We start from the raw sequence: 13,226 nt of genomic DNA on the forward strand, positions 1-13,226 counted from the left end.
CAATTAATTATAAAAATAATTACGTATTTAGTAAATACTTAAAAAATAGAAAATAACTAAAATATCTAAAAATAAAACAATACAAATAAAATAATAAAAATTGTATATAAAAAAAAGTTATAATAGAGAATTCCATCTAAATCTGAGTAAAATATCCTAAAGAAAATGATAAAGCAATTAAGCATACACTAGTGAATCATACTGTGCTCGAAGAATATTTTCCAAAAAATACTAAGTAATGTATATATGTTAAATCAATAAAAATTGATGTTTAATATTTTAAATTTAATTGTGAGGAACTTTTTTATAGGAAATTTTAAGAGAGAGAAATATATATAAAAAAACATTTTAATTAAGATTACATTATATAGAAATTAAAAACAATTTTTTAGAAAAATTATACGAAATTTTAATTTATAAAAAAATTAATTTAATTTTTTTTCTTAAAAAATCTTGGAGAGAAGTTTTTCCAAAAAGAATTATTTTTTTATCACAACATGGATATTCTAAGAAAACAATTGGAGGGCACATTCACAAATAATTAAAAATACATATAATAATATTATTTGCATAAAAGATTATTAATATTATTAATCTTAACAATAACAATAACAACTTGTCTACTTAGAATATTATATTATTTATCTATAGATTAAAGCAGTTATAAAAATTCTTAATCGTATACCTTAGCGTGTTAAACGGTTTTTCTTTAAAAAAAAGAGTAATATTACATCGTTTTATTTGATATCATTATGTTTTTAGGTCAGTGACATTAAATTTTAAAAAATTTCTGAATAAAAATAACATAATAAAAGAAAAGAAGAGACTGAATTATGTATACCAATATTGAATTCTTAGTATTTATGTTACGATGATAAATAAAATGTTTTGTTCAGTTAATAGTATGCATTCACTTTATGGATTAAACATGATAATTACGACTGAAAGAAGTTATATACACAATTAGCTACGTCTCACCCAAACAAGTAATTATATCTACAACAAAATCAAAATATGTGGCTGCAATTACTCTAGTTATAACCTAGTTTTTTTTATCAGAGCTCATGACATATTTGAATATGGAACACACTTAAGACTTCTGGTTAAAAGAAAGAGAAATTTTAAAGATTGTGATGAACATAAACTCAACCTTTATAAAATGATAAAAAGTATTGAAATCCATTTAAAGTTAAAAATCTCCTAATATTAATCCAGAGTATGAGATAAATCATTCATCACATTGTTAAGAAATACAACTATTTATCACCTATAACCGTGTGTTGGTGTTGGTTGCATTGATACTACTAAAGAGTTTACAGTTTATCTTTATTTGAACAGTTGGAAATAGGTATGTGAGAAATTACTGAGTTTAGCAACATATTTGAACGTAATGGTTAGATGGTACAAAGCATGCAAATAACTACTCATTTATGCCAATCAAAATGCCAACTATATGCACATAATTTGCTTTGAAATAAACAAAAAAATAACAAATTCTAGCTGTGTAATGCTGAAAGGGCACACAATAGCACTATCACTGATGTGTGATGTTCTTGCTCGAAAACGAAGGTATAGTGTAGGTCCACCAGAATTCATCCAACAAGTTTACGACTGCATGCCATGCAACTTCTTCTATCTTCATATCTCTCTCACTAAGCAAAGCGAGGTATAAAATAATGGTAAAATTTGTGTGTCTCAAGAATAACATATTATGGATGGTGTGATAACGGTCTGATAGCGGGTGATTTGATAAGACCAACAAGTATTTTATTAGGATAGACTCGAAATAGCTCTGATATCATATTACGAAATGAACTTTAAGGTTAACTCAATCCTATAAAACCGACTCATGAAATGAGGTTTGTACTCACTTATATACGACGAACTGTTCTCATCTTTTGTCGATGTGAGATCTCCAACAATACCTGAAGTGTTTATTTTAATTTATTTAATTTTTATTGAAGAAAAGGAAGGATTTGTTTATGGTTATAGTTTTAATTTATATTTTAGAATATTGTGAAATGTAGGTATATGAGTAGTAGTAGGTAGTGAATAGGTAGTTATATGTTACAGATGAGCAATGAGTAAGATGTGGTCCAAAGGGTTGAAAAAGTTAAAAAGATGACAATTTAAATTTATTGTTATGAATTGTTGATAGAAGAAGTAGGGTTACCTCTTCCCACTCAGTAGTAACAACTGGTTCTTTTAGTGCTCTGATTATGACCCTACAACCAACCGTATATATGTGTACTTATGTTATCTTATCTATCAACTCTCCCAATAAACTTTTCTCAATACACATATAAGATCAAAGTAAAAGTAGCCACAACTGATACTTATATTTAATATAATGATTAAAAAGTGATTGTAATTAAATAATTATAGATGGATGGAAGAGAGAGAAGAGGGAGACATATCCTGACAAGAGCAATTGGGCCTGGTGTATGGTGGGGATAAGAGCCCATTGAGCTAAGATTTTAATGTTAGTGAGGAAGGGCCTGATCCTGAATGTGGGCCACAGAGTGTGTGTGTGTGATGCATGAGTGATGATGTGTGTGTGTGATGGAGATTCCTCTGGCTCTTATAGTGTTCACTTGCCCATACCCATCACCCATCACACATCTATGTATTGTAACTGTTAAGGTCAATTGTATTGCCCTCAAAAGCAAGGGTAGGGGACAAGGTTGCAAGAATTGGAGAAAGACATGACTTGGCACCTTCACCTTTGTCCTTCATCTTATTCATCCAATACTCAACAAACATCAAATTATATAAAATTACAAGGGTGCCCTCTATTTATGGGCTTTTCATATGGGTTATTGGAAGTTAACTTATGAATGTAAACCTTTGATGTTAGAGTCAATCATCGTATTCGAGATATTATCTGTATTAGAGATTGATATTTCGTCACAATTTTATCTTTAAAAGACACCTCAATAAATAACAAAAATATATAAATTACTATTAGTCTCGACTCAATCAATAGTATTGTATTGGAAGTTAACTTACGAATGTAAGGTGGTTATTCCGACCTTAAGTTCGAGAGATGACATCGTTAGAGTCAATCGTCATATTTGAGGTATTATCTGTTTTGGAGATCGATATTTCTTTATAATTTTATCTCTAAAAGACACCTCAGTGAATTAGAGGAGAAAAAAAGTATATAAACTACTATTGATCTCGACTCTTGAACAAACTATATCAGCAGTACCAAAAAAAATACTCTATTAGTCGCAATATGGGAATCTATCTCAAGATGAAAATGAATTGTGGAAACTATTCATCCATCCTCAATCTAACTTTTTTGCTCTTTTCTTCAACATCTATGCTGACATTTTATCCAACCATGTACCACGTTACATCGTTTTGTGTTTTTATTCATTTGTTTTCTCTTGGTCTGATAAAGGTTCTGAAAATAATGTGTCACTAACCTCTCTTTACATTCAATTCGTTTTGCCCCGGTTTCTTATAAATAATACACAACAATTCTATCGTCTCAAACTTTTTTTTTACATGCAATCTAAATTTATAAGGCTATTCCCCTGGATCTCACTCAAACACAATTAACAACTTCTCACAATAATATATAATTACTGGATAATATTATATTTAAAGTAACATTTTTCATTAATTACAGATTAATTACTAACAAATATTGGAAAAAACATCTTATTGATTATTTTTGAAACATTAAAAAAATGAATATATATTGATTTTTTTTAGTTCAATCTAACTCTTATACAAAATAATAACTTTTTTTAATAGAGATCAAATTCACCCTTTTATTTTAAAAATATGTATAATGTGTTTGATTTTCTGTTTGTGGTTCTTTAAAGTTATGAGTTTAGTAAAGTTATAATCATTTAGGTTTATGCTTGGATCATGATTTAATTTTTTTTGAACCAATTATTTAATTTGTGTAAAATAAAAATAGTATGGTGTTATGACAAATCATGCTTTTAATTTTGCCTTTGAGGTGAATTATCTAAATTATTCTAATTTGTGGAGTATTGGAATTTTAGAAAATTATTTATATCAAATTTAATTTTATAGACAATATAATATGACATTTTTTTTCATGTGTATCTGGGTAAAATATATCTGCTGTTGTTTTCACTACTAAGAAATATCCATCAACACTAATGATTTATGGTATAATTCATCCTTAGAGTGTTGAAATTAAATTAAATTAAATTAATAACGTTTTATATGTATATCATATACAAATATAGAGAATTTTTAATTAATATTTATTGTAAATTCACTTAGACTCAATTATGAAATATCCAATAACTATGTTATCTAATAAACTAATATTTGAGATTTTATGTAAGTGTGTAAACTTAATAAGGAATTCGCATAGAAGGAAAAAACTATTTTTTTTTATAATTGAAGTTAATTGAATATAACCAGACGTGATAAAAAAAATAGGAATGGAAAAAAATAAAATAGGATTTTTAAAATTTATTCTATTATTTATTTTTTAATTAATATAATTTTTAAAACTAATAATAATGATATAAGTGAATAAATAGATTTATGTATGTAATTAAATAATAGAAGAAGATCATGAAAGTTAACGGTCTAAGCTAAACTAAGCCCGCACAATATTGGCCCAAAAATGGGATATTTGGGCTAAATTTCATTTCAATCAAACTAATTATTATTTTTTCTATTAATTTATTTTCCTGGCTGAATTAATGGAAAATTCTACTTCCACCTCCATACATCCCTTGCAAAGTAAAAAATATAGTTTTAATTTTTTTTAAAATCATATTTTTAAATGATCTCAGTTGCATCCATATATTTTTCTTTTAGCAGCATATCTTCTTTCCCGGCGTAACATTTGAGGGAATAGTTCAATCATTTTAGTGTGTGAGGGAGAGTTTTATTGTATTCAACCTTTTCCAGTGAAAAAAGATTTTTTTCCGAGTTTTGTATTCTATTTTTATACCTTATTATTTTTTTTTGGTTTTGTGACTTCTAGAAAATAATAAAAATAAAATGTTATTTTAGCTCAAACTAATAATAAAAATAAATATATTTTTTAAATATCTTTCTATTTTATTTGATTATTAATTGAAAGGTACTGTTAAAATTAAAAAAAAAATTATAGAAGTAGAGAAAAATTTGTATGAAGGGGCATGAACAATTTGTCTAAATTAAACTAGTTGTGGAGTAAATTATTTATTATTATAATTTTTACTATAAAAAAAACACATGCTGAAAAATAAAATTCATTGAACCTGGTCCTTCGTATCAATAAATTCTATTATCAACTTATGCATTATTTTTATCTTTTATGCTTTTGAGTTTTCTTTAATGTTTATCTATTTTATTTACTCTTTTATTAATTTAATTTTGTGAAATTAAAAATAGCATAAACACGGACCCGCTAAAATTAGGTTACAAATACCAGTTCCTCACACCATTACAAACATGAATTATGAAAGCACTTTTATAAATATAGAAAAGCACTTATTACAAAGTACTTAGAAATTCTTCATTTCTTGGTATTTATGGCAAATAAATTTAATTCATTCTAAATACAAGCTTCAGTAACGTTGAACGAAAATGACTTAATTTTTTTGATGTTGCCAAATATATTTAGGTAACTATTATATGTTATTTATTTATTCTTAATAAAGAGTTGTAATTAATTTATACACAAACTACAAAAAAAAATTAAAAAAATTATGTGGAGAATATTTTACAAATTAATTTATGTTTAAATTCATGTTAATATATTTAATGTAACTAAAAACATATTTACTGTATGAGTGGTTTGAAATTCAAAATCATGAATATCCGTCAAAAAGAAAATTGTATTATCTAAACCATATTCTTAAATTGAAACATATATACATGTACTCACTTTATAAAAGGAGAATAAAATATACTTTTGACCCTCTAAAATCGTAAAACTCAAGTTTCTCCAAAAAAATTATTATTATTTATTTATTTTTTATATTTAAAATATATATGTATTGGTCAAGTCCGTACGACATCAGAAGGTCCGACATTCGGTTAAGAACGAGTGATACGACTAAAATCATTACATCCAAATAGAGGATTAATGAGATTAATGAGATTAATGAGTGATCAAGTACTAGGTCATACATTTAATCACAATCTAAATTTCTAATCCGGTCAAAAACAAAATATTCATAATAATCATATAAATAGACACAGATTCAAAGAATCAGGTACATCATCATTCACTATTAATAGTACCGAATGGCGAACATCGAAGTCTTACTTGAGCGTTAGAGTGTTTTTTACAGGTACCATATAAACTTGGAGTTCACAAAAACGTTGAGTAAAGAAGCAAGAGGAGTACGATAAAATTACTCGAGTAAAATAAAAAAAAAAGTAAACCGACCGATCGAGAAGAAGGATAATAGTTATTTGGTTCCAAGTGACTTATAGTACAATATACTTTTAATCTTTAAGTACGTTATAGAATGTTTTATAAAGGAAAAAAAGTTGTTTATACGGTACTTCAAGGATAAAAAGGTAAAAAAAAATGGTTTAGTTTTTTAGAAAGAGTAAAAAAATAAAAACATATTTTATCCCGACCCCACTGCTTTGTTGATTTGAAAATACAAGTGAAAATGATAGGTGGCAGCTTGCAAAGGCCCGATGGGCCCTAAAGGACACCGAATTGTGGGCCCGAAAGTGACCCAGCATGTCACGAAGCAAACACGGGGTCAACACACGCGAAGGGATAAAAGGCCCACGTGTTGGCATTGAAGGGGCCCAATAATCAATTATGAGTTGGAAGAAAGGCATACAGTAGTTCTCAAGTTGAGTACAGTGTGTCGGGTATCGTCAGATCTCAGAAAGATAATGTGGGCCCATTTTCTCTGTGCATTGTCATTTTCATTTTCATTAATCATTTTCTTTTTTTTATTATTTAATTCATTATAAATGGTTAAAGTATGAAATTCTTTAAATGTTAGGTTGTTTTGGAAGAGGAATTTTAAATTTTTGAATTATTTTGATTAAGATATTTTACATTTTTTTGGATAAATCAATTAAAAGTTTTGGTTAACATATGATAGATTAATTTATGCTACAAGTAAAGAAATTGAATTTGAATTTAATTTTTTACATTACTTAAAACTTGATGATCACAAGTTCAGCCACATGCTTGTCGAAATCACCTTCAACTAGGGTCCACACCTCCCTCAACAAAGATGACATCATGGTGCAGCAAGAGAAGGCATTATAGTCTTTTTGTTGTTAATATGGAGGTGTAGGTAGTAATAATGGAAGTGCAAGAAGAAAACGCCTACTTTTTATGGCACTGTGATTTGGAGAGCATACTCTTGTTCATAGGAGACCAATGAAGGTCAAACCCAACCCTAAGACAATTACATTTTGCACCCTTATGATTTTTTCCTACACTTCCATGAGTGTTGGAAAGGTTTATAATGTCACATACTTTAGATTTTTTAAATGTGAAATTCAGAAACATGTCCAAGATTGCACAATCTCAAAGTACATTATGAATTATTTAATCCAAAAATATATATGTTCAGAGATTATGTAATTCAGAAATACATTCTAAATTACATCATTCAAAAATGCATTAGAACACATAATTTGAAATACATTTCTAGATTGCATAATCCAATATACTTTTTTCTAGATTACAAAATTCAAATTATATAATTCATAATACATAATACATTACAAATCCAAAAATATATTTCAAATTATACCATTCATAATATGTATTTGGATTATATAACCCAAGATACATTTTGAATTTTGAATTTCAAATAGATTTCCAAATTATGCAAGAAGAAGATATGGAGGTATTAAAAGAAATACACATCATCCATGCACACCCTTCGTACACCTCACATTTCTTTTAATTCATTCCGAAACATAAAAAATGCATTCTAAACTCTCTTTTTTCGAAATGATGGGAGATGGTAAAGAAATTTGTAAAAATGTAGGAAGAAACACCTCATCCAGTCCTCGTGGAGAGCCCAATAAAGTCCAAAATGACGAATTTCGCATACTTAAAGCCCAATTTATCACAATGAAGTTTCTTTGATTGAAGTCAAATAATGACTTTTGAACAGAGCATGTTCTCAACATTTTTAGGTCAGCATTGTTTCAGTGCATGATCCCTTTAAAGAAACTACTTTCATGCCATTGAAAAGCAAATTAATGTACTTGAAATCTTTTGAGGACCAGAATAAAGGGTTGGTTACCATGTGAACATCTAAAAAATATGATACCACTGAAAGAATCTCTCAAAATAAAAAGAAAAATCGTAGGACAAGCTATTTCAAAGTGAAAAAGAGTTTAATCAATCAAACAATGTGGATACATGAGTTTGCAATGTTTCACTCAAGTTCATGCCTAACATTTCCAGAACCTGAATTCTAAGCGTAAACCTAATGTAATGGTACAGATAAAGTCACAAGTTCCCACCAAAAGGGGAACCCTCCCAACAACCAAAAATGGGGTGCAACTTACCCAGAGTCCCACATTGCACAAGTTGTGGGTTACCAAAGGTATCGTAGGTCATCATCGTCTTCAATGCCTAAATAGTAGACTGCGATTAATGTAAGCCTGAAAATAGAAAGTAGGCAGAAATGTTGACCATCAGGTTCCTTAAGGGAGTTATATCTAGCCATGAAGAATGAAGCTTGCAAGAATAATCGTAGAATATTTCAGATACCTAAAGCAAAACCATCCCTTTTATTTCCGAAGGAAAGGACATTTCAAGAGAACACCATAACAGCAAAAGAGAGGAAAAATATTCCAATATTAACTTGCATAATTACATTTGGTATGTTCTGTATTTTTCAAATTTGGAGGATAAAATACTTATAGGTCACATAATGCATCTAGACAAGGATTCTAAACATTCTCATACGTGTAAGCTTGTGTTAAATATGACAAAAAAATTACAACTTCAAAGGTTACTTGAAAAAATTTACACTCATTTACATCAATATTGGAGACCAAACGAATTAGAGAGGAGAAAATCTAGCAGAGAGGGACTAGCCAAGAAAATGTAATTACAGGATTCCATGACTCTATGATACCATGGCATCTGAAATGGTCAATTTCCTAATTTAGATAAATAGTAATGTACTAAAAAACAGTGTAGAATATTATAATTTTTTTCCTAGAACCTCTTCAAACTTGGAATTGCAGAATTTCTTCCTGCGGCAAGCATCCTAATGGAAGGTCTTAATTAAATAGATACAGTGTTAAACAGTAGACCACCTAAGCCAAAGCAGAGTAGATAAGCATGTTATATTGTAAGGGTGTGACAAACCTGAAGATAGTAACAATGAGAACCGTTAAGTATAAAGCAAGTTTGGCTATCCGAAATTTCTTCTCTGCATTTGCTACCCTAAATACCTCAGTAACATCAATAAGATGCTCTCTTTTCACATACCTGAATCATAGAAATGGAATAATCACGACAAAAAAGAACATAAAACAAGTTTAAACAAAATGTCCTAAATGGAAGAACAAACATACTCATTCATCATACTAACAAATTAATAGCTCATGAACATAGACTAGAATTTACAATGCCAAAAAATAAAAGTAAACCTCACAAAGCCAAACGGAGTTTAAAAAATTCCATCTAATTTGTCATCAGACTGAATGCAGTTTGATTGAAAACATCGGGTCGGGATCCAAATAGTATAACGAAAAGATTAAAGAATAGTTCCATGTTGATTGCCAGCCTACAATAGGAATCCAATATTCTATGTATTCACGTTTTCCTTTGTCAATCTTTTTGATAAAAGAATTTTGAAAATAAATGGCTAAAATATACAAGTGTTGAAAAAAAGTTTACAATGGTTTTATATCACTTGTTACAACAACCTCTAGACAATGTTCATCAGTATTCAACACAGGTGTGACTAATGTGAAACTTATGAAAGTTATACAGTAGCAAATGCATGGAGAACCAAATGAGTCTATAATTCTGGTTTCCTTCTCCACACTTGTCCACAGACAAAGTCGCCTGTTAGTGGAATTGTTTGAGACAATGTGGAATAGCAGAATCATGGGAGCGGCATCTCTTTTTTGTGTTCGCACATGTTAGGTTTTTTTAGATAACTCAATCTCACATCGACTAGAGATATCACCAAATTATAATATATAAATGAATGCAACTCTCACCTTGCAAATCAGTTTTGTGAGGTTTAGTTAGGCCTAAAAGTCACTTTCTAAAAAAGGGGATGACTTTAACTATGTTAGGAAATAAAAATAAATTATTTTATTGGGACCAGATAATATATCTATTGAGTTATGGAATTGCCTAGGAGAAACAATAAAGATGATTCACAAAGTTGTTAAATTCAATTCTGACTTGTGTGGTCTGAGAGCATGTCTAATGATTGAAGAGGAACTTTAATTCCCATCTATAATAAGAAGGGTGACATTCAAAGCCACAAATTATTGGAGGATAGCACTCATGAGATTCTACAAAGACAAGAGATCATATTACCAAAAATCAATTTGGTATTATGCCAAGGAGGTCAGCCGTTGTTTCCATATACTCACAAGAAACATTGATGGAGAGATATTGAAGTAGCCAAAGAGACATAAACATGGTTTTGGTCAATTTAGAAGAGGCATATAATAAGATTGCTAGAGAAATATTGTGGAAGTATCCAGAGAAAAAAAAAGTTCATAGTGGCAATATTTAAAAATTCAAAAAATGAATGATGGGTCACAGCTAGGGTGAAAACAAAAGGTGAGATCACATAGGACTTTCCAGTAACTGTAGAACAGGACTAAGGATTAACTTTGTGAGCCTTTATTAGCATCTATTTGTTCTCTTGTGTTTAAAAAATCTTCTCTGAAATAATAACATATTCAGATTGACAAGAAAGGTATGAAGAATATTTCAAAAGAATCTTTAGCGAATTCAGATGTAAACTAGTAAATTAAAATAGCCAAACAACTAAACAATAAACACTTTAAAGAATAACATCTACTTTGTCACAATGAAATATTTAAAAGGTTTCATAACAAAGTGGGTAGGGGGTGTATCAGTTTCGATCAGAACTTCAGATTCAAACAGCAGTAAAGAGAGCAATATTCCATCTACACAAAAGATTGTATAAATGCACCACTATACTCACATCATACATGTATTTCACTCCCTTGATTCCCCAAGCAAAAGTAAACCTGTGCAGGCATCCATGTAGGTATGTAGGAAAAAATATAAAACAAAATGTAAACAGAAAAGTTCCCCAAAAAGTGCTTGGTTTTGAGTTCATATAAATCCTTCGAAAGTAAAACTCTTGGGCCTCAATCTTTTTTCTTAAAGCAACCATACAAGGAAAATAAATAAAAAAGGTAAAATAAATCGAGCTCAACCATGAGTTAAAGTCAACTTATGCATTCTAACTAATATAAGAAAAAATATCCTCTAACTTCTTCAAAAGATGGGGCAACAAGTTACTTTTAGCTTACAGAAGAAGCTATTTCTTTAGCCATACATAACATTATTATAAGCACACACAGAGACAGTATCAGCAGCAAAAACATCACACCTAAATACCCCACCAAACAAACACAATGCGACTAACAACAACACAGCGTTCACTTTCATCTGGCGAAAAACCATGAACAAGTTAACGTACAGTCTGACATGGTAGCAAGTAACAGGAACTGTGAGCAAAAACATGAACCAATGGCCAGTGAAGAGGCACAGAGCACACAACGCTCCCTGCCCAATGAACTCCGGAAGAACAAAGTAGTTGATCCGAGAAGAAGCGTCAAAAGGGTTGATGTAATCCGACTCCAAATCCGACAGAATCAAAACCTTGAACCCCAACAACAAAAATCCTAATTCAGAAACATTTTTGTCAAAAAAAAAAAGAAATTGAGCAAAGGGAAAATGGAAGACCTGGTAGAAAGTGGAGGCGAGAAGAGCAATGTTGGCAGGGAAACAGATGAGTAGCCAGAAGATAAGATTCCAACCCATTTACAGAGAGGGAGGAGAGTAGGGTTTGTGAATGGCAAAAGGGAAGAGAGTGACCGTTGGAAGTGATCAAAAATTCAAAAGTGCATGAAGGAATGAATCTTTGTTGGCATCCACGCCTGTGCGAAAAGGAAGAGTAAAGTTGCATTTGGCATACGAAAATTGAAACCGTGTTTAGAAAAAGAAAAAAAGCAAAGTGATCGTGGTACAAAGGGAGAAGCACCACATCGATTATTACTCAACTGGTAATATGACAGTGACACACAATCAGATACTGTTTTTTTTTTTTTTTTTTTTTTTTTTTTTTTTTTTCTCTTTGGTGAATTTTACAATATATTTCGTCAATCTAATTAAACATGGTATTATTTTTTAATTTTTTGTTTATTTTAATACTTTTAATTTTGTGTATATTTTAATTAAATACTATTTTTGTTTAATATTTAAATATTTTTATAATTATCTAAACAAAATAGGGTGTTGAAAAAATTTAAAATACTAAATACTATATAATATCTGCTTACAAAAATCGCAATGAAACCAGTTACTTGTCTTAATTTGGTGTTTTTATTTCTCTCTCACAAATTAAAAAAAAAACTTCACCAAATAAAAACTAAAATTATGAAATCGAAAGAAGAGAAATAGAACTTTTGGTAAATATAAGTATTTTTGATCTTGTAAGATTTTAGTCACACTACAAACAAACAGTTACTTTTTTTTTCATGTTAGATTTTTCAGAATTGTGTTAGAATATCAATAAACATTATTTGAGTTTTTCTTTTTCATATAATTAGTAAATTATTGAATGAAAAAAATATAAATAATATATATATTTTTCTTTAGATGTATTCAATAAATAATATATTACTTAATTAAATATTTTATCCAAAAAATATAATAATTTCAATTTAAAATATTTTTTTACATTAATTAATATTTTTCATTTTTGGGGTTAGACTAACCATTTATGATAAAAATTGTTTTTTTAGGAAATGTTAGGAATCTAAAACTAACATATATTTGTAGGATTAGAAAAAGAAGGAAACATATTTACAAGACTAAATATGTATTTAAATTAAATAAATTGATAAATTGATAATTAAATTAATAATTAACCCTTTAGAAAGAAGTAGTTATTTGCCTTTGTTTATGTGACTAGTTGTATTTTGAAAAAGGCTCGTTTATAAAAAATAAGTGAAATCATAAAATATTACACCTAAAAATATTATTCCGACAACTACATTCT

General features: G+C 29.0%; 1 protein-coding gene across 1 annotated transcript; it reads right to left on the reverse strand.

Moving 5' to 3' along the window:
- Positions 1–8,303: 8,303 nt before the first annotated feature.
- On the reverse strand, positions 8,304–12,207 carry LOC137830607 (protein cornichon homolog 1). The gene is made up of 4 exons (XM_068638054.1): positions 11,909–12,207; positions 11,643–11,824; positions 9,308–9,430; positions 8,304–8,592 (listed from the first exon to the last, which is right to left on the reverse strand). The coding sequence occupies exons 1-4, from the start codon at positions 11,984–11,986 to the stop codon at positions 8,526–8,528; spliced, it is 450 nt and encodes a 149-aa protein (XP_068494155.1). The 5' UTR covers positions 11,987–12,207; the 3' UTR covers positions 8,304–8,525.
- Positions 12,208–13,226: the final 1,019 nt, after the last annotated feature.

This window comes from Phaseolus vulgaris, chromosome 7 (genome assembly GCF_051622355.1).
Source record: "Phaseolus vulgaris cultivar YP4 chromosome 7, ASM5162235v1, whole genome shotgun sequence".
NCBI classification, from domain to species: domain Eukaryota; kingdom Viridiplantae; phylum Streptophyta; class Magnoliopsida; order Fabales; family Fabaceae; genus Phaseolus; species Phaseolus vulgaris.